This window comes from Microtus pennsylvanicus, chromosome 9, assembly GCF_037038515.1.
Source record: "Microtus pennsylvanicus isolate mMicPen1 chromosome 9, mMicPen1.hap1, whole genome shotgun sequence".
Taxonomy (NCBI): Eukaryota; Metazoa; Chordata; class Mammalia; order Rodentia; family Cricetidae; genus Microtus; species Microtus pennsylvanicus.
Window position 1 is genome coordinate 11,185,847 of NC_134587.1, and position 19,425 is coordinate 11,205,271.

Here is a 19,425-nt window from a genome sequence, read left to right on the forward strand (position 1 = left end):
TGGAAGACGAGAGATGCGTCAGGAAAGTGGTGGGTGTCCCTGGCGTAGCCAATCCTTCCAGGGGGCAGAGTCACACCTCTAGAAATGTACTGTTCCACAGCCTGGAGCGCAGCACGAGGGAGGCCTTGCTGTCCAGCCCGCGCAGCGGACACTTGATGTTCACACACCTCACGTTGACGCTGCAGTTCTGGAGAGGAGACGGGTGGGGGTGAGAACCCGCAGCTCCGGGAAGCCGGTTCTTGTTTATACAGACCCCCACTCGCAGCCCAGAGAGATACTCACGAGGGTCTGGTATTTTCGTTCAGAAAATAAAGAAAACTTCCTGCTGTCGTCTATCTGTTTTTCAGAAATCTCCCGTTTCCTTCTTGAGTTGTGCGACTCCTAGAAGTGACATTCAAAACAGACCCACTTTAGGCAAATGTCCGTCGTTTGCTGCATAAGCCTCACAAATAAAGCCAAATTTACACTGTCAAATAATATCCACCTCTGTCTTAGCTTCTCTTCTTGCCCTGTGATAGCACAGCCCAACAGGAGAAAGGGCTTATTCTGGTTCTCAGTTCCAGGTTACAGTGCATCATGGTGAAGAAGTTAAGGGGCTGAAGGCAGCTGGTCACAGGGCACACACACTCAACAGGGCCGGTGCGCAGCTCAGCTCACTTTCTTCTTCCTATATAGACCCTAACCCAGGGACTGGTGCCACCTGCCTTTACTGTGGGTCTTCTCACCTCAAGAAATTTATCAAAATAATCTTTCACAGGTTTACCCAGAGGCTAAGTAATCCCTCAAGGTGTGCGTAGTGTCTCAGAGATCCCAAATTCTGCCAAGGCTATAATCAGCCATCACATCTTCTTTCCCAGCCACAAAGCAGAGAAAGTCTAAAACAGCAACCTTATGGCCATTTGAGGTTCACCAATAGACTCATAAGTCTGCTTATTTAAGTCGTTTATTCCCAGTGTGATGCTGAAACTTAGGGGGAAAAAAGCTACCTCCTGTGTTCTTGTGTTGCGCTGAACTACGAACACACGGCATCAAACTGTTGGTCGACTGAGCCCAGAGATCCATCCCAGCACCAGCTCAGTGTCTAACTCACAGGAATGATGACAAGACAGGAAGGACAAAAAGGAAGTGTAAGACCCTTTGTATTACCAACTCAGAGAGACTCACGGAAGACTAAGCCAGATAAAAACTTTTAACACAGGCCTTCCTTATACAGGTTGAGTCTCCCTTTGTAAACGAAGACTGTGCTTTCTAATTAGACAGAAAAGGGGAGATGATATGGGATGTACTTCTGTATAAGTGTTGCCTTAATTGGTTGACAAATAAAGCTGTTTGGGCCAATGGCTTAGCAGAGTAAAGTCGGGCGGGAAATCAGAACTGAGAGAAAGAGAGAAAGAAGGCGGAGTCAAAGAGAGGATATGTAGCTGAGGAAGGAGACAGACGCTGGAACCTTACTGGTAGGTCATAGCCTCATAGTGATACATAGATTAATAGAAATAGGTTAATTTAAGATATAACTGCTAAATAAGAATACACCTAAGTCATTGGCCAAGAAATGCTGTAATTAATATAGTTTCTGTGTTATTATTCTGGTCTGGGTGCCCGGGGAAACTAAAATGCAGTCACTGTCTACATCCCTTCTTAGAAATGTGCTTACGATTTTAGAGCATTTTGGATTTAGGATTGTTGGAAAGGGACGGTTGACTTATTTTAAGAGTAAGGATAACATGTCATCATGTTTTTCAATGTTGATGAGTCATAGAGCACGTGAACAACCATGATACCCAGGTACTTTGGAACTGAAAATAAAAGAGGGCTGGGGATGTAGCTGGATTGATAGAAGGCTTGCCTAGCATGCATGAAGTCCTGGGTGTGAGCTCTGGCATTGCATAGTATAGACCAGACACAGTGGCACATGCTGTAACGGCAGCATTTGGGAGGCATACATGCCTTAGCCAGACTGAGTTACTCAGTTATGGATGAGAAAACCATAACAACCAAAGGAGAAGTCAACATGTCAGTGCAGCGGCTTCCCTAGCACAGTCAAGTTTACCCCTCAAAGGTCAGCAGCTCACACCTGGGAGGCAGCAAGAACCGCATCTACGTACCTTCAGCTTCAGGTAATTTATTTCCTCGTGCGGCTCGCAAATGATCTGCTCCAAACCTTTGGATTCGACTTTCACCAGATAGAGCAACCATTTGCCGTTGTTGATTTCCTTGGGCCACTGTATATTCAAAGTCGCCGTGCCAAGGTTTTTCAGAGGTTTACCTAAATTAATCACCTGTCAGGAAACAGCACATTTTGCTACAATATAATCCTTTAAAGATAAAATTAAGTAGCAGTTCCTACTGCCTATAGGCTAAATACCCAGCATAACCCTGCCACAGGGGTGTAAGTCTCCAAAACGGATCAGGAACAGGGTGTGCAAAATAGCTGGGCTCTTTAAAAAGATTCTTGTCATAAAAAATAGAAGAAAAAAGTAAAGGTCAAAAAGAAAGGATCTCTAGCTCAATCCAGGAGTAACTACCATACGTAATAAACCCACAGCACAGGTATAACATGTTCCCAACAGCACAGGGGAAGTCCCGGGTGCACCGATGAACCACTCAGTGAGCGTCCTGCCTGGCAGATGACAAAGCCTCTGCTTCGGCAAGTAGTACCCATATCCTGCTTCTGGAAAACCTCCCTACTCTGAAAATGAAGCAGTCTCAGCCATCTGTACTTAGGAAGACTGCGGAGAACCACATGGCAGCTCAGAGTGAGCGCTGGGAGCAGAGTGACTTTGTACAACAGGGCCAAGAGTATTACGGTGCAGGGTTTTTACAGTACACAGCTCCGGAACCTCATCCAACCGGCGCACAGAGCTCAAACTTGCCTCTTTAGTGTGCCAGATTTAGGCCACGCCCATTCCTGCCCTTTCAGGGTTTAGCCTCAATGCTCAAATTTCAGGACTTCAGCTTGCACCATGGAGACCAAATCCATATGCACAATACATAGGCAGCCGTCACGGTCCGTGTTCAAGTCTGTTAAACTGCACCCAGAGTCACTGCAGGGTGCTCATCGCCGGCCCTCTTTGCAGGCGTATACCAGGTCTACTGTCACCACCCCCAGACTGGGCTTGAGGGAAGGAATAATGGGGACAGTCTGTCAGCCTGGCGAGGGCACTGGGAAAACAAACTACACGGTCTATAAGGTCGACTACAGATTACGCAAGTCCGTTTTCTAGAGACTCTGGGGACAAAAGTATTACTTTGTGTCTCCACTACATGCACACTACAGTTCCACGATAAGGGTAAAAAGATTGATTCTGAACCAAGTCTCTGCTGAGTGACAGTTGCTCTCTACTTGGGAGATAAAGTTTTCAGTTTTCACTGTTAAAAACCGGCAATCACATACAACTGAGCATTTCCTTACGATGCCTGTGATTGGTCACTGATGAAAACGACATATCAAGACTGCATCTCGGACAGACGGCTCCGACTCACCCTGAATTCATATTCTATTAAGCTTCCTACTTCATCTTCAGACTTCATAGCCTGCTCACCGACAACTGTACCTCCAAAATACACCTGCGAAGGTTTTGCGACTCTGTCAAATTAAAAAAAAACACCCGTTTTAGTGCGAATTATAAATGGTTCTTTCAAACATTGATTTGTTATGCCAAATACAACACTTACCCGGAGACCGATAAAAGCAGTTCAATAACCACTTTTGCTTTCGCTGTAATTGGAGCCAAATTATCTTGATTGCTTGTTCTGAAAATGAAAGGGGAAACAATGGGGTTTTATTTAAACAGTCAGTTTTCTCATTACAATTACATCTCTTTTATGAGTTGGATCAGTGCTAAATTCAGTGACTCCAGGGTTCTCACGAAATTAAGTATAAATGGGAAGGTTGAAGTAACTCTTACGTTTCCAACTTCAGATTAATATCCAGATCTGTGGTGTCAAAGGTGACCTCGGTTGTACTTAAAATCAGGTAAAAAGTAACCTAAAAGGTACACATAAACAGACGTCACCAAGGGCCAGGCCTCAGGGCACAGCACCGGTATTTAGTGCACAACTACAGAGTGTGCGGGGTATCACCTACACTGGAATTCCTCTTGAAAGGGTTCCCGAGCTCACAGTCAGCTTGGGAGCCGTTCTGGTTGGCGACACAGCTCAGCTGCTTCTCCTGGGGGCAGAAAAGGCATGGGATCACGGTTTGTTCATGTGCTGAGCAGTCCTGTTCTTTCCCTCCCTGCTGGGTTCTCAAGAAACACTCACAGGGAAAGCCCTTAGTTCTCTGTACGCCGAGTATGTGAGCGTGTCGGGGAACGTCGCGACGAGTTTGGCCTCGTGAGCGTCGTCACCATCTTTTCTGGGATTCCTTGGATCAGAAGGGCCGTTGGTCACTGTTATTTCCAGAGCTATATCCTTCTGATCTTTTAGAACTAATTCCGGGATGCCTTTTTGACTATTAAAAAAAGAAAGAAAGAAAAAGAGACTCTTAACATATGTGCAATTCCCTTTCTAGTCAACTACTTGGAGGTCAGAGTGACTTCGCGTGATTCTTACATTGGAAGGTAAGAGAATTTGTCTTGACTGCCTTCTCGAGTACAGAATTTATACTCCAGCTTAAGGTTGCTGTTACAGACATTGTCGTCTCCACAGCCCTCCTTTAAGAAGTGCACCTGTAAGGAATCAAAGGCAGAGAGGTAAGCTCCTAAAGGTCTTCACAGTTCGCTTCCCTGTGGTGTTTTACCCTCCTCTGTCACACACCTGGCTCCTACTCTGTCCTCTATCAAGACACTTTGACCAGGTCAAGGCAGTGGGATAGAATTCCAAACACCAAAACAGTATTCAAGGTAATAATAATAGCTGGGCGGCGGTGGTGCATGCTTCTCACCCCAGCACTCGGGAGGCAGAGGCAGGTGGATTGCTGAGTTTGAGGCCAGCCTGGTCTACATTGAGATCCAGGACAGCCAGGACTACACAGAGAAACCCTGTCTCAAAAAACCAACCAACCAAAATAATAATGACACTGATTCCAGATCAAGTGGTCATACTTCTCTAGGCTCATCTAGACTCTCCACCGTGTCCCAGCATACAGATCTCACCTTACATGACATGTCCAGCAGGCTACAGAATATTCATTTTCTTCCTACAATGACCTAGGCTGCATTAGACACTAAAGTTTGTCATCGTGAATAGCCTTTTGCTTTGCTAAGTGTTGCTATTCCTTGAGTTTAATGTTTCATTAAGACCTATTTCTTACACTGTGCTGTTCTCAGTAGTAAAATAAAGTATGTCAACTATAGGAGGAAATGATAGGAGAATAAAGGTTTGGCTAATTATATTCTCAGTAAGGTCTAGGGGACAAAAACAATGAACCCAAATACTTTTTGACCCCTAAATTCCATCTCATAGGTCAATTATGGATGCAGAAATAAGTAGTATTTTTGCTTGTTAGCTTGTGTTTTTCCTAGGTAGGGTCTCATTATGAACCCTGGTTGGCCTGGGACTTGCTGTGTAGACCAGGCTGGCCTTGATCTCAGAGATCCTCCTGCCTCTGCCTCCTGGGTGCTGGGATTAAAGGCATATATGATACCACCACACCTGGCCATAAGTAAGTGGCCTGTAAAACAAATCCCTGTTTCTATTGCCTTCAGAGACACTTGGGTCCGTGTTAAGATACGGCAAACACTGGTAAACCAGAAGCCAGGAAGGCTCACATCTGTCTGGACGGTCTTGGCTTCATTCGAATTCAAGATGGGAAGAACTTCAGGAAGTGAATTGACCCGCCGGCGAGAGCTGGGCTCCTGAATCTCCACAGAAGCTGTAATGGGGATGGGGCGCAGCTTGTCTCTGATGTTTTCCTGCAAGGCAAGAAGTGATGCAGGTGAGTGTGGCCAAAGTGCAGACAGACCGCCAAGATGACAACGGCAATGCTCTGATGAGCAGGCTCTAGTTCAGAAACCGAAGCGTTGTGAGCACACCCGAGTTCCGTCCTTTTCGACAGAGGCCACACGCTTGCTCACCTGCAGCCAGAGGGTCTCCTCCATGCACGCCCGCTGCTTCTGCCTGTTCAGGGTTAGCTCCTGAGTATACTTTGGCTCAGAACCTTGGTTTCGAAACTGAACTCGCGACGACAACCCAGACTTTCTTCTTTCTTTTTCAGCTTCAAGTATACCCAAAATCGCTAGGTTGAAATTAACAAACTTGGATTAATTTAAAAAGTGCATCTAATCACCCCCTGAACGACAAATAGAATGAGTTCTTCTCTGGTATTTTAAAATCCACACAACAGCATTTGGCCCCTTTGGCCTCTGCATCTTTTTATTACTTCCGGTAAGGGACCTATAACCATGAAGTTTTAAATCCAATTGTTCTTCCCACTGCTGTTACTATTTTAAGTTGTATTTTCACTGGGCCACCTGGGGGAGCTCGAGAACAAGCTAGAACCTTCTACAGCAGCTGGGAATCAATCAGCTTCTGGCTGAATTTCAGGAACTCACAGAATACTAAAGATAGCCGGAAATACCCAAAGCTCTTGCCTCCTCAGACCTCTTTCAGCCTGTGCTTCGTGATGTAGAGTCTTTGTTATCTAAAAAGGTGTCTGTCTGGGAAAGCAGTCTCAGCAGCTGAACCAGTATTTGGATATTAGTGCGGATAAGCAAGGGCTACACACGTTAAAGGGAGATAAGACTCGTAACCCTAGCATTTGGGAGCAAAGGGAAGAAGGGCTGACATGAATTCAAGGCTAGCTTCCACTACAGTGTGAGTCTGTCAGAAACACCAGGTGGATGGATGGACAGACGGATGGAAGGATGGATGGGCAGACAGATAGACAGATAGAAGATAGATAAATTTGACTGACATTCCTCTCCGTAGCCGGTTTGCCAGCCTAACTAACAGCTTTTATACGTAAGTTTCCAGCCTGGACTATCTCTGCTAATGCGGCTTGGAGGCCGGCCAAGACCTGGACCATCAGAAGCTCACTTCTGGACTCCGGAATGCATTCCTCATTGGGTCACTGGATGAGGCTGCTAACTATGCTTTTCATGGGCCAATTCTTAAATTACTGACGTTCATTAAGCACACTCAGAGATCATCAGAGGAAAGCAAACACAGGGGCATGTACAGAGGGTCAGAAAACAGCCTACAGGGGAAAAACCCCCGCTCTAGAAAACGAGCACCTCACACTTCACTGTTCAAGCGAGGGTGAAAGAACTCTTTTAGAGAGTTTGTGGCTTGTTTGAGACAGATTACATGTAGCCCGGGTTGATGGGAACTGGCTATGAAGTAGAGATGACCCGGATGAATCCGCCTGCCTCCACTCCCCGCGTGCTAAGATTACACGCATGCACCACCAGACCTGGTTCTATACGGTGCTATCATCGGACCAGCACTTTATGATGACACAGCGCTGGGACTGGACCAGGACTCTGTGCATACTCGGCAAGCACTGTACTAACTGAGCTACCTACACCCCTAGCCATGAGAATGTTTGTTCCATGTTCTCTTTGTAAATGAAGGAGGTTTAGAACCATACAGCAAGGGACAGAGGTATCCACAGCCCTAAGACTCTACCTAAGTAAAACACAAGAGCTGACTGCTTTATACAATGGCTTCAAAGACAAGTCTCACTGCCCCTCACCCTCAGCACTGGTTCTGTTCTTGCTCTCCTCTCTCTTCCCCAGCTCTGACCCTCTTATTCCCTCTTCAGAGCCTGACCCAGACATCACTTCATCCAGACTCCCTGTCCTAGCTCCTCCTGAGCCGCTTGGAGGCCACTGCACTGGCACTGCCTGTCTTCCACAGGGTAGAGAGGAACTAAGGACAAAGACTGCATCACCCTCCTTCACCACTGTATCCCTAGCAACTACCACAACACTTGAGAGACATACATCCTGCAGGAAGGATGAATGGAACGGGTAACCAGCTCCATGCTGCTGGAGACACGGCGCGATGCGTGTGCACATGTACACGGTGTGATGTAACTTTTACATGGAAATGGTCGTTATTCAGAGACACGAGACTAGAACTTAGGAGCACTGACAGTTTCGATAGCAATTTCTCTGTCCATCTAAAATATTCTAAATGCCATCGCTGCCAAATGGAATGCTCTCTGCTGGCCTTCTGCAGCTTTGACATCTTCCATTTATCAGTGACCTGCTAGCTTCACAGTGGAGCGGAGGGAGGCTGCCGTGCTGAGTGCCCCTCACGGCAGAAGCACAGGAGGGTGTGGGTACATTAAAACCGTTTATCTACCAAACCCACGCTAACCTCCTGTAGCCCTTCAGACAACTCACATCATCTTAAAATCCTCGCAGGTCACCTCTGCTGGCCTTCGGAGGGGCAAGCCAAGAAGACTCATTAAGGCCCACTTATAAATACCCGTGTGTACGTAACACTGCAAGTGAGGACTGCTGGGTTAAAACAGCCTGGCCCCACAGCCAGCTCACTTGTGGGATACTGGGAGAGAGTCTAAATGTATTAACTTCGGCAAGTTTGTGGAAATCATTTTATTTCATTTTAAAGTTCCGGGTACTGCAGAGGAATGAACAATGAAAGAGTTCTTCCAGGTGAGGAGATCCCCGCATCAGAGGCCATCAAGAAACACTTGGGTAACGGAGGAGGCACTTACTACAAAGGAGATGCATGGTGCATTCTCTCGACTCAGGCAGCGGGTGGAAGGAGCAAGCCAGTGACACCTGACATCTACCTTAAACAGTTCAGAGACAAAACGTCTTCACATTTCTTCTCCAGGCTCAAGAATCCAGTCTACTCTCATTTCTCGAAGTCATTACAAATACAGATAAAAGGCCTGGCGTCCCAGTGAGGACAGTGTGCGCTTTCTTTTCATTAGAAACCGTGCAACAGCTGTGGTTTGGGCGCACGCCTTCAATCCCAGGTCTACAGAAGGCAGAGGCAGGTGGAGCTCTGTGAGTTCGAGGCCACCCAGGTTGCCAGCTAGGCAGGGTTACACAGAGAAAACATATTTCAAAAAAAACCCCAAAAAACAAAAACAGAAACAAACAACAACAAATAAAAGGCATGCAACAAGGGGTTGGGTAAATGGCTCAGTTTGTAAAGTGCTGTGCACACATGAGAATGGGGACCAGCTCAACCTCTAGACTATTGATATGAAAAGCCAAGCCAGGTGTGGGGATGCGCCTGCCGTCCCAGAGGTGGAGACATGAAGAGATGGCTCAGTTGGTCCATAAAGCATTAGCTGTACAATCTTGAGGGCAAGGGTTTGGATCCCAACAATCCACATGAAAAGCCAAGAAGCAGGCAGCCTGTGCTAATAACCCTAGCCCTGGGGCTCACCGACCAGCAGGCTTTGCCAAAGCAACGAGCTTCATTTTCAACAAGAGACCTCCCTCAAGGACAGTGGGCAACCAAGGAGAACACCTGCAGCTGACTTCTGGGCACCACACACATAGAGACTTATACACATGTGCACATACTCATTTTGACAAGTATGTACATACACACACAAACACACACACACACACACACACACACACACACACACACACACACACACACACCACGGAAATCCTGCTTTGGGTACCAGAGAAAGGAAGTAGAACAATTTAAAAGGCAAAGTGCCTTCCATCTGGTTTTGTCATCAATCAGAGTCACAACCCTAGACAATGACTTAGAGGCATTGTTTGAACAGACAGGAACAGTAAACTTAAAGGGCAAGGACCTGTCCTTTGCTGCAGGTCAACCAGAGCTGTGCTGAAGGCAGGAGCAGCAGCTAGGTGTCTGCCCTCTGGGTGAGCCTTCAGGGGCTCAGGGTCCTGTACCTGGGAGCACGGCTTGGGGGATGGAGCCAGAGCCTCTGTGTGTGTGTGGTGGTGGGGGGTAGTGAGGCTAGTTAACCTGGCCAGCGAGTCAGAGAGCGTGCCAGCTGCAGCTGTGCACTGGCTCCCAGCGTTGTCTCTCCACAACCGCCACCCACCACCTCAGAACTGCACAAGCAATTTTCCACAGTGCTTTTCAAAGACGGAACGGGAAGAAGCCATTGTGACAGGAGATAAGTGCTTTTCCAAGTCTTCCTGTCCCAAACCATCTGCTCTGGAAAATCCCAGTGGAGCCAAGTGTGCCCTCCTGATTAAAGGGGAGAACATGGATAAACTTCGTCCTCTAGACAAGAATTTACGAGCTCACTTTGGCCACACTGCGGTTTTGTTTTCCTGTTATTTATGCAAAACTTTCAACCTGGCAGAGAGAAAGCTTTGTTTTTTTTTAAAAGTATGAGGTACTTACATATTGAAGGATTATAACCAGAGGGTTTCGCAGTATATTCGAAACAGGCTTTAACCTTGAGGCTGCATAAAATCAAACACAAATTTCTTAAAAGATGCATTGTCGTGGGGGAAAACTCCCACCCTGTCCCCCAGCCCTCTAAGATCCCCACTGCCCGCTGATGAGTAAATAACAGGGTCCCTTTGTCCAGCCCACCCTTAGCCTTCCCTGTGGCCCATCAGGTCAAGTGGGTCATCACAAAGCTGAGAACCGAGACTGCCCCCAGAATCACAAAGCCAACTCACCATATCCCGCTAGGTGACCCACACAGGGACTTCTGGCGCAGGTCAATTCTGTTAGGGGTCACTGTGACAGTCTTCAGAATGTTAATCACTGGCCGGGATCTGAGGACAAAAGGAATGGAGAACCTAAGCCTTTTGCTATCTTGAGCATTGAGGTCATGCACACAGTAGGCAGCTTTTGCAGGAGTCCAAAGCAGCCTTTTAAACATGGGAAAATGAATGTGTGTAGCTACAACTTCTTCCTCCACTGTGCAAACAAAGCACACAACTAATGGGTAGCAACTTAACGCCACTTAAATTAAACAATATTTAAAATTGTACTATATTAAAAACCAACAGACTTGCCGGGCAGTGATGGCACACACCTTTAATTCCAGCACTCCGGAAGGCAGAGGCAGGCTGATCTCTGTGAGTTCAAGGACAGCCTGGTCTACAAAGCTCCAGGACAGCCAGGGCTACACAGAAAAACCCTGCCTCAAAAAAAAAAAAAAAAAAAAAAAAAAAAAAAAGACTTACTGCATGCAATATCTTCAAGCAAATACTTTCTCCATTATAAAATACTCATAGCCAAGTAATCTTGTATGTTCTTTTCAGACATGTTATCCCTTTATGTTTCTGTTACAAGTATCTACTGTCAAACATAAAAATACAGTTTCCACTAAACAGTAGCTTTTTATGTCGACTGTTCTCTGGGGAGGTATGTCTCATTCCTGAACATTAGGGAAGGCTCCTCCTGCTATCACAGAAATATGATTCATTACCCTCCACCTGTAGTGTTGCTGAACTGTGACAATGCTATGGCCTCCGTACACTCAGTCATCACCAGCAGCCATGATGTTGGCAGCCGAGCTTACTTATAATAAATCCCCAGCAGCAGAGCTTCAGAGTCTACGAACGTGTGCCTTCATATCACTGCGTTCAGGAAGCAGAGGCAGGGAGGTTGCTGTAAGCTCAAGTCTGCTCTGCTCTATACATGTCTTTAATAAAAGTAAGGCTTTTTTCCCCTACAGTGTCTCTGTAAACTTGAATCCTTAACCATTCCCCAGCTGCTGTGCTCCAAGCCCACAAAAATAAATAAATAAGTAAGTAAAGAAAGAAAGAAAGAAAGAAAGAAAGAAAGAAAGAAAGAAAGCAAGCAAAAAAAAAAAGTAAAAAATTCTAAGTCCTACCCTTTGGCTCTGCTCATTACATGAAAACATTTTTTCTTCCCTGATGTGTTCCCTGGTTCTGGGGCAGACAAAGAAGACACCAGAAGCCTTTGGCCCGAGCCTGTCACAGCCACAAGAACACCAGTATATGGTGGCTATGCGCTGGGGGAGGGGCTGGGGGTGGGGAGGCACGGTGGGGCATTCTGGCTCACCTCTCACCCCTGCTGCTCCCCTTCAGAACGGAGAGTGGGTATAGAGTTTCATGACCAGGAGGATTCAGGCAGTACTTTGGGGAGCTTATGGTAAACACTGGCATCTTGAAGAACTTGCTTTTAATAGGAAACTGTCTTCCAGACCTCAGCCTTCTGGAACCAATCCACTAGTTGTTGGCGAGAATACAAGCCCCTCCATGGGGAAGGCGGGCACCAGTATCAGGGCAAATATCCCCACATCCCCCACTTTTTTATCATCCTGTTTCTAAGGTATATTTAGACAGCTGTGGATTTCTAGGACACTAAGTAGACACATTTTTAACTTGAGTTTTGACAACATACCCCCAAAGTTAAAAATTTGTATCTTTTCACTTATTGTACTTACTTATGCATTTTAAAATAAGTTGCCATATGGGGCTTTACATATTGTAGTATTAATCTGTTAATACATACATTTCAAAACATTTGAACACCCTTGGCTGTGTGTCTGCTTGAATTTCCATTTTTCGGCAGAAAACACATACAGAGACACAGTATTGAGCAGGATGGAAAATGTCTTTCCGCGCACAAGGCAGTACTTACTGGCTTATCTGCTCATGGTTAAATTGGTCTTTTACTAGCTACTCTGAAGGTCTGTCATGACTCAGGGGGAAACCTAGGACTTGGGACCTAGCCTTAACAGCACAATTGGCCTCACTTTCCTCATCTGTAAAACAATGCTGAGTTGGTTTTCTTCTTACCAAAATTGTGAAATCTAAAGACATACTTAAAACAGAAAAGCCATGGCATTAAAATAGCACTCACTTATTTAAAAGACAAAATTTCGGATATTTTAGTAGGGGCAGTCAAGCTTTCTTGATACTCGAGAGCTGTGTCTCAAACTAGAACCCCAACTCCCTTTTGATGGAAAGTTTGTAGCCTTTACAGATGGCCAACCACTTTCACCACCAAGGAGTTGAAACATATACAAAGGCGGTGTTTGTAGAAACCTCTCTGACTGCCACCTGGGAGGGTAACTGTGCCTCACAGCGGCCCCCTGCGGTGGCTCAGAAGGCAAGGGACAGTCATGCAGCCAAGAGCAAGAACCAGCACTAACGCGACACCAGTCCCTGAGCTCTGCCACATGCTCAACTACCAAGTACCTGGTAAACTTAACCTGATATAAGTTTCTTCCTTCGGCCACATCAACAGCTCATCGCAGGCACTCTTCTCCGCTTACATCGCTATCTTCCTGTAACTAACTTCTGCGTGAGACAGCTTTCAGAGATCTAGCCCAGTGTCCTGGGAGCCAGGTAAATGGCGAGCACCTCTACTCAGAGGGCCTGGGAGGCCCAGGGCAGAAGACTGTTTGAGTGGAGGAGTTCAAGACCAGCCTGGGCAGCACCTGTGAGCACGGGTCACAACAGTGAGAGTCTCCTGCGAGGGGTTTCCTTCCCACAGGCTCTGGAGGACAACTGAAGGTCAGATACAGAAGCCATCTCTACACCTGCCTCTCTTCTGAAGGTCAGAAATAGAGGCCATCTCTACACCGGCCTCTCTTCTGAAGGTCAGATACAGAGGCCGTCTCTACACCTGCCTCTCTTCTGAAGGTCTAGGGCAATGGCAGGACCAAGCATACAGTTTCACTACACCTTATGGGCCATTTTAAGAAATAAAAATTACTCTAAAGCCAAATAATTTAAAAGACAGAAGAAAAAAAAACTCAAGACAAAACCCAAACAGGTGTGGTGGCATACTCCTATAATCAAAGCACCTCGGACGAAGTCTCAGAAGGACTTCTGAGTGCCAGTGCTTACCACTGCTTTTTGTACCATGGGTTGGAGGGACAGACACACTTAAAACCACCGACAACAGGGTAGCTGGTTAGATAAAACTCCAACCCTTTTATCTGCAGCTAAGTACTGAGTGGCAGGCACAAGCCTCCTGAGACCACACACGGACCAAAGCAGGTTACAAACGCTCTGTGTATTAGGAAGAATTTATAGTATGAACATGGGACAGAGATAAAAATCCATCTTTCGGAGCTAAAGAGTGGAAGGTAAAACCAACTGAAACAAAAGGGGGAAAATATGGTAAATAACAAGAGGTTTTCTTCTTTAAGTGTTTTGCTTTTTCATCTGAACGAAGGTTGTTTTTAAAAATACTATTTTGCTTCTTTTTATGTGTGTGCGCGCGCGGATGACGTGTGTGTGCGTGTGTGTGTGTGTGTGTGTGTGCTGGTGTTCGTGCGTGAGGAGGACCACGGCTGACTCTGAGTGACTCCCGAGAGTCCCTGATCTCTCGTCCACCTCATTCACGGAGGCAGGGTCTTTGACTAAACCCAGAGCTACCGACAGGTAGTCTCACTAGCTAGCTGGCTCCGGGATTCCTTCCTGGGCTGGGATTCCAGGAGGATCACCACACATGGCTGGTTCTGCTGGGCGAGTGCCATGAAGCCCTCAGTCATCTCCCCAAGTCTCTCACAAAGGCTTAAAAGAGACAAAACCTTCCATTAATTCTGACACATTTTTACTCCAAATTAGTTCAACATTAGCAAGATTACACAATTTTTATCATATAACCCATCAAAAGAAAAGTCTTCAAAATTCATATAATCCTTCGCCTCAAGAAGTCACAACATAGTGTAAGATCATTTTGGAGCTTGCTCAACAGGAGTCAAAGATAGCAACACACCTGAATATCGTTACTGAGTCTGAGAGGGAACCGACAGCAACATCAGGGTAGGAATTCCTATCCAGGTCCATGTTTCCGGCGATCGAATAGCCAAAGTAAGGTGTGGTGCCCTCAAGAACCTGAAACACAGGGCATTAGCGTAAACACGGGGCCACTAAGTGAGCTGGCCACCTGCACTTTGGGTTAGGAATGAAGCTCAGTGGAGAGCACTTCCCCAGCATGGACAAAACGGTGAGTGAGAGCCCAAGCAGAGGAAAAGAAAATAAAACAAAGAAAAGTTTATTCTGAGTCAAAATTTCAGTTCTTATAAAAATTATATTATAGTATAAATGTATAGTATCTATTACTTCACACAATTCATAAAAGCCATCTGATTCACACAGTATTCCAAAGGATAAAAGCCTATTTTGTTTATTAAATTAATCAGTGTAGTTTAAAACCAATCTAACTGCCCCTCCCAAAGTCTTATTTTCAAAACCAGTCAGAACTTTTGGGGTCCCAATTATCCGGGTAATTATGATCTTCTACTTTGTTCGCCCAGTTCTAATTCCAGTAAGCGCGCGGCTGAGGGAAGCGGAGCACAGGCTACCCCCTCCCGCTCCCAGCTGAGAAGTTGACTTCGCTCTGGTTTATGCGGATTTCCCAGCTTAGGATTTAAGACATTTTACAGTTGAAACAAGCAGGCCCCTGCATCTGTGTGAGTGTGTCAAAGCCATCTTCCAGTGATACTCTGCAATTCACTGGGCTTGAGAGATGGTTCAGTGGCTAAGAGCATGGACCGCTCTCCCAGAGGACCCTAGTACCATTCCCAACACCCATATCAAACGTCTCCTGTAACTCTAGTTCCAGGGGATCTGACACCTTTAACTTCCTGAAGCATTATTGGTCACCTGTGCATGTGCATGCACACACACACATTTTACAAACACACATAATTAAAAGTAAATGTTTTAAAATTCATACTATTGGACAGGGCTGGAGAGATGGCTCAGAGGTTAAGAGGACTCAGGTTCAATTCCCAGCACTCACATGGTGGCTCACAGCTGTCTGAAGCCCCCGTTCCAGGGGATCTGGTGCCCTGGAACCACACACAGACATACATGCAGGCAAAACACAAATGCACATAAAATAAAAATAATTAAATTATTAAAAGTTCATACTATTGTATACTTGGAACTGAAATACGCATGAAAGCATACTTAAACCTACATAGCACGCTACTAGGCAAAAAGCTGACAGTATTGTAGCGAGGGATCTGGTTACCTGTGTTGGCTTGGTATTTATGCCAGTTGGGGATCCATGATAGATAAAAACCTTCCCCAGATCATCATAGGGAGCTCCAACAGCAATATCTGTTGATATCACATTTAAAAAACAAAACAAAAAACCATCATTTAAAAACTCCAGTGTCTCAAAGATGCCACAAACACTCATTAGTCTATCCCTACCAACCGATCTATGATAGTAACAACCACATCGCAATCACAAGCTCCTACTCACCTGGATAGCCATCTTGATTAATGTCTCCGATATTTTTTACTGAAATTCCAAACATAGAATCTTTGGTCCCATTAAGACGAACTGGCTTCACATTATTCCATCTGCCTTGCTGGTTAATGTAGACATATACTGCACCCCCAACTTCACCATCCCTGTCAAAATACTGGGGCGCTCCGATAACTATATCTTGCCACCTAAAAACACAATGAAGGAAAGAGGTGGGAACCTCTGCCGAAAATGCCAGCAGGCTGAGGGAAATGACCACCAGTCGGGGCTCAATACAAGCACAACACAAGGGGCCTCAAATCAAGAATTTGCATCTCGTCAATTAAAATACTTAACAGAAGATCCCTATAAGCCAAGGAAAATAGTGAAGGTAGCAATTCAAAGGCAGTTTCTAGAGTCAGAGCCAAAGCCCAGGAGGACCGCCAGCAAGGGTCTGCTATTCCGGCACTATTTCCGGCTGGCCCCAAGAGGTCTGAGTCCTCTATGCACTGATGCGGTCACCGCTTCCTACTTTTCATAAGACATTCTGGAGGCTCCAATAGCCCCCACCCTCAAGACACCAACAGAACTGTCATGTAGCTAATGCCATTTTCTGAATGTTTTTGTTTTTCAAATTTAAATTCCCAAGAAACAGTGATCCCCAAACACGAGGAAAAAACATAACATTTACGAGGTAATCCTGTGTCACTGGGAGGATAATAAATGTCAGCTGTGAGGAAGACAACACCGGACAGTAAACTTCTCTAGACCTACAGAAGCCGGTCAACAGCAACATCAGCCGCATATGATAACCAAAGACTCGCTTACCCATCTGCGTTGAGGTCCACCACCGCCACGTCATAGCCAAACGAAGAAGCCAGGCCTTCTCCGTCGAATATATACTCGGGGAGAAGATGTGCGGACTTCATGTCTCTTTTGAGCAAGACTACAGCCCCGCTGTGATTGGCTCGTGGAGCACCAGACACAAAAGTGATGTCATCTTTAGACACAATACCCTTCCCTGAGTCCAATGAAAATCCTAGGAAAACAAAACATAGTCTCGCACATCGATCCTGTACTGGGGGGACGACCCACCCACCTCTCCTCCTGCCTTCCTGTCTACTTGCACATTTGCCACAGGAGTCAGAGTGCTAGCGGAAAGACAGAAGGACAAAGTCACAGCTATTTTACCGCTTTCTATGGATATCAAGACTTTTAAAGAACAATTTATGCTATTTAGTATTTGGATAGCTTGAACTATGGAGAAGCATTCAAACTATGGCCAAGGGAGAGCGAGCTAGACCCCAAAGTCTCCTGGGAATGCCATAGACGCTTGTTACTGAGTGCAAGTTACAGGGGTCTGCGCTGACCACAGTTTACATGAAGAGCACCTACTCTTACCAGTCTATTGGCAATCAGGTAAGAACAAATGCCAATATTGCTACCACACCCTGGGGAGCATCGAATTATTCTGGATCAACTCAGTTCTCAGACACAAACATGCAAAAAAAAAAAAATCCATGCATGGTGATTCACTGTTATTTGAGAATCTCACTTCAACAATAGAGGTGAGTCAGGTATCACTTGGATTAGTTATATACTGTTCAAAGGGTAGGCAACATTGGAATGTCCAATTGTCACGCATGAAGCAGCCCTTCGGGTTATAAACACTGGGATTTGCTAGAAAAGCAAACAGAATTACCCATTGCCAAAACTCCTCAAATGAGCCAGTCTTTCTCACCCCTTTTATTGGGTTTTATTAAAAAAAAAAAAAGCGTCACCACTACTGTTGCAGTTCTCAAATCGTGAGGTGAATTGAAAATATGATGAGCCCCCAAGTTTAGAGCAAGACAATATAAGTGAGCCCAGTGGTGAAAACCGCCTGGCACCTGAGCTCGACCACGGCATGCTTTTTGTATGTGTTTCATTTGAAATGAAATAGAAAATAGGAAGATTTATGCTCTGTATGAATCAAAAAAAAATTTTTTAAATGACCATGACCAAGGCAATTTATTTGTCATCTCAGAGGTCACAAACCTAGGTAGCTATTCATCCTCACATCAGGGGATGTGTCAGGCCGCTCCCTGGGAGGCCGTGTTTTATAAACAAACTGATCGGGATCTGTATAGGAAATGCTGGTCAAAAACAGCAGGCCTGTACGCATGCACGGGACAGGAGAGATGGGAGAAAAACGATTACACTTAGTAAGAGGCAGGGCTGCGCCCCTCGCTGGCTTTCATAGGCATATCGTTTTAGACTCCATGCCCACTGATCTTCTCAAATGAGACCCTCACAGCACTGATCAGCAAAAACTAACAACACACATTTGACTTCTTTCTCAGACATCTACTTTTAAGGAAACCCATTCTGAAAGAGGTAAAGCTGTTTGAGGAAAAAAACAAAACCCTTCCCAGCTCCCTGTGCTCTACCAGTGCTTGTGTTTATAGACCCCAAGGACATCTAAAGGCCAAACTATTGGTGTATTCGCCAGAGCAATGAAACATATCCCATCATAAAATAATCCCTAAATAGCACACATGAGAAACAGAAGCTGCTGGTTAATATATATCCAAGGAAAATATTGGTTTGTTGCTGTTTTCCTTGCATGGAAATCCTTCCTTGTCCTGCAAGGCCACTAACAAACCGCATGCACCCAGCCGCTGTCCAGACCCTATCACTTCCATGAATATTTCTCTCTTGGTTGGGGAATTATTAACGGTGTGACCTTGAACTAGCAAATTAAGCTCCTTCGGTAAACACAGGGAGGAGTGACAACCTTTACCAGTACACTGAACATAGTACCTGACTCACACACAACAGGTGTTTAATAAGTAGCTGCTCTAAATGTTCTGTTCCATGCTGCCTTATCAAGTTTGTACAGGGGGTGGGCATGGTGCATGAATTGGAAAGGGTTGCTTTTTCTTAATAAACAGTACTGTTCATGTGTATTTACACAATTAGAATAACTTACATGTATAGTTTACTCTAGCATACTATTTAGAATTATTTATTTATCCATATCTGCTTTTTTCCTTTTTATTTAACCTTCCATTGTTCCAGTAATAACTCTCTAGTACACGCGTGTTTTGCCCCCACATCATTTTTAAAAATAGGTTACTATGTAGGTTTAGAAGATTTTTTACATTTTTCCAAGAAATGTACAGTAATTATTCTTTATGTCAACTCACACCAAGAATTAAAGCTTTTAAAAAGCCTTTGTGTAATTACCATAATGTGCAGGAATAATTTAGGACACCATTAGTAATGCAAACAAGCCTTGGGAGTTAAGGAACCGGCACTTAGATCCAATCCGGGTGTCCTCCAAGGCGTGTTAGCAGTCCTGGTTGGCCTCCTCTGGGGAGCCCT

At 45.4% G+C, this 19,425-nt stretch overlaps 1 protein-coding gene across 2 annotated transcripts in view; it reads right to left on the reverse strand.

Moving 5' to 3' along the window:
- Itga6 (integrin subunit alpha 6) overlaps positions 1-19,425 on the reverse strand; it is a 66,880-nt gene that overhangs the window by 11,480 nt on the left and 35,975 nt on the right. For both annotated transcript variants that reach the window (XM_075984902.1, XM_075984903.1), the window contains exons 6-22: positions 16,888-17,098; positions 16,075-16,268; positions 15,838-15,926; positions 14,575-14,693; positions 10,545-10,643; positions 10,261-10,322; positions 6,018-6,178; positions 5,712-5,855; positions 4,555-4,670; positions 4,264-4,453; positions 4,088-4,171; positions 3,909-3,988; positions 3,676-3,753; positions 3,484-3,586; positions 2,106-2,279; positions 283-381; positions 77-187 (exon numbers count right to left, since the gene is read on the reverse strand). In XM_075984902.1, coding sequence (XP_075841017.1) covers positions 77-187; positions 283-381; positions 2,106-2,279; positions 3,484-3,586; positions 3,676-3,753; positions 3,909-3,988; positions 4,088-4,171; positions 4,264-4,453; positions 4,555-4,670; positions 5,712-5,855; positions 6,018-6,178; positions 10,261-10,322; positions 10,545-10,643; positions 14,575-14,693; positions 15,838-15,926; positions 16,075-16,268; positions 16,888-17,098 — 2,114 coding nt within the window. The remainder of the gene's footprint in view (positions 1-76; positions 188-282; positions 382-2,105; positions 2,280-3,483; positions 3,587-3,675; positions 3,754-3,908; positions 3,989-4,087; positions 4,172-4,263; positions 4,454-4,554; positions 4,671-5,711; positions 5,856-6,017; positions 6,179-10,260; positions 10,323-10,544; positions 10,644-14,574; positions 14,694-15,837; positions 15,927-16,074; positions 16,269-16,887; positions 17,099-19,425) is intronic.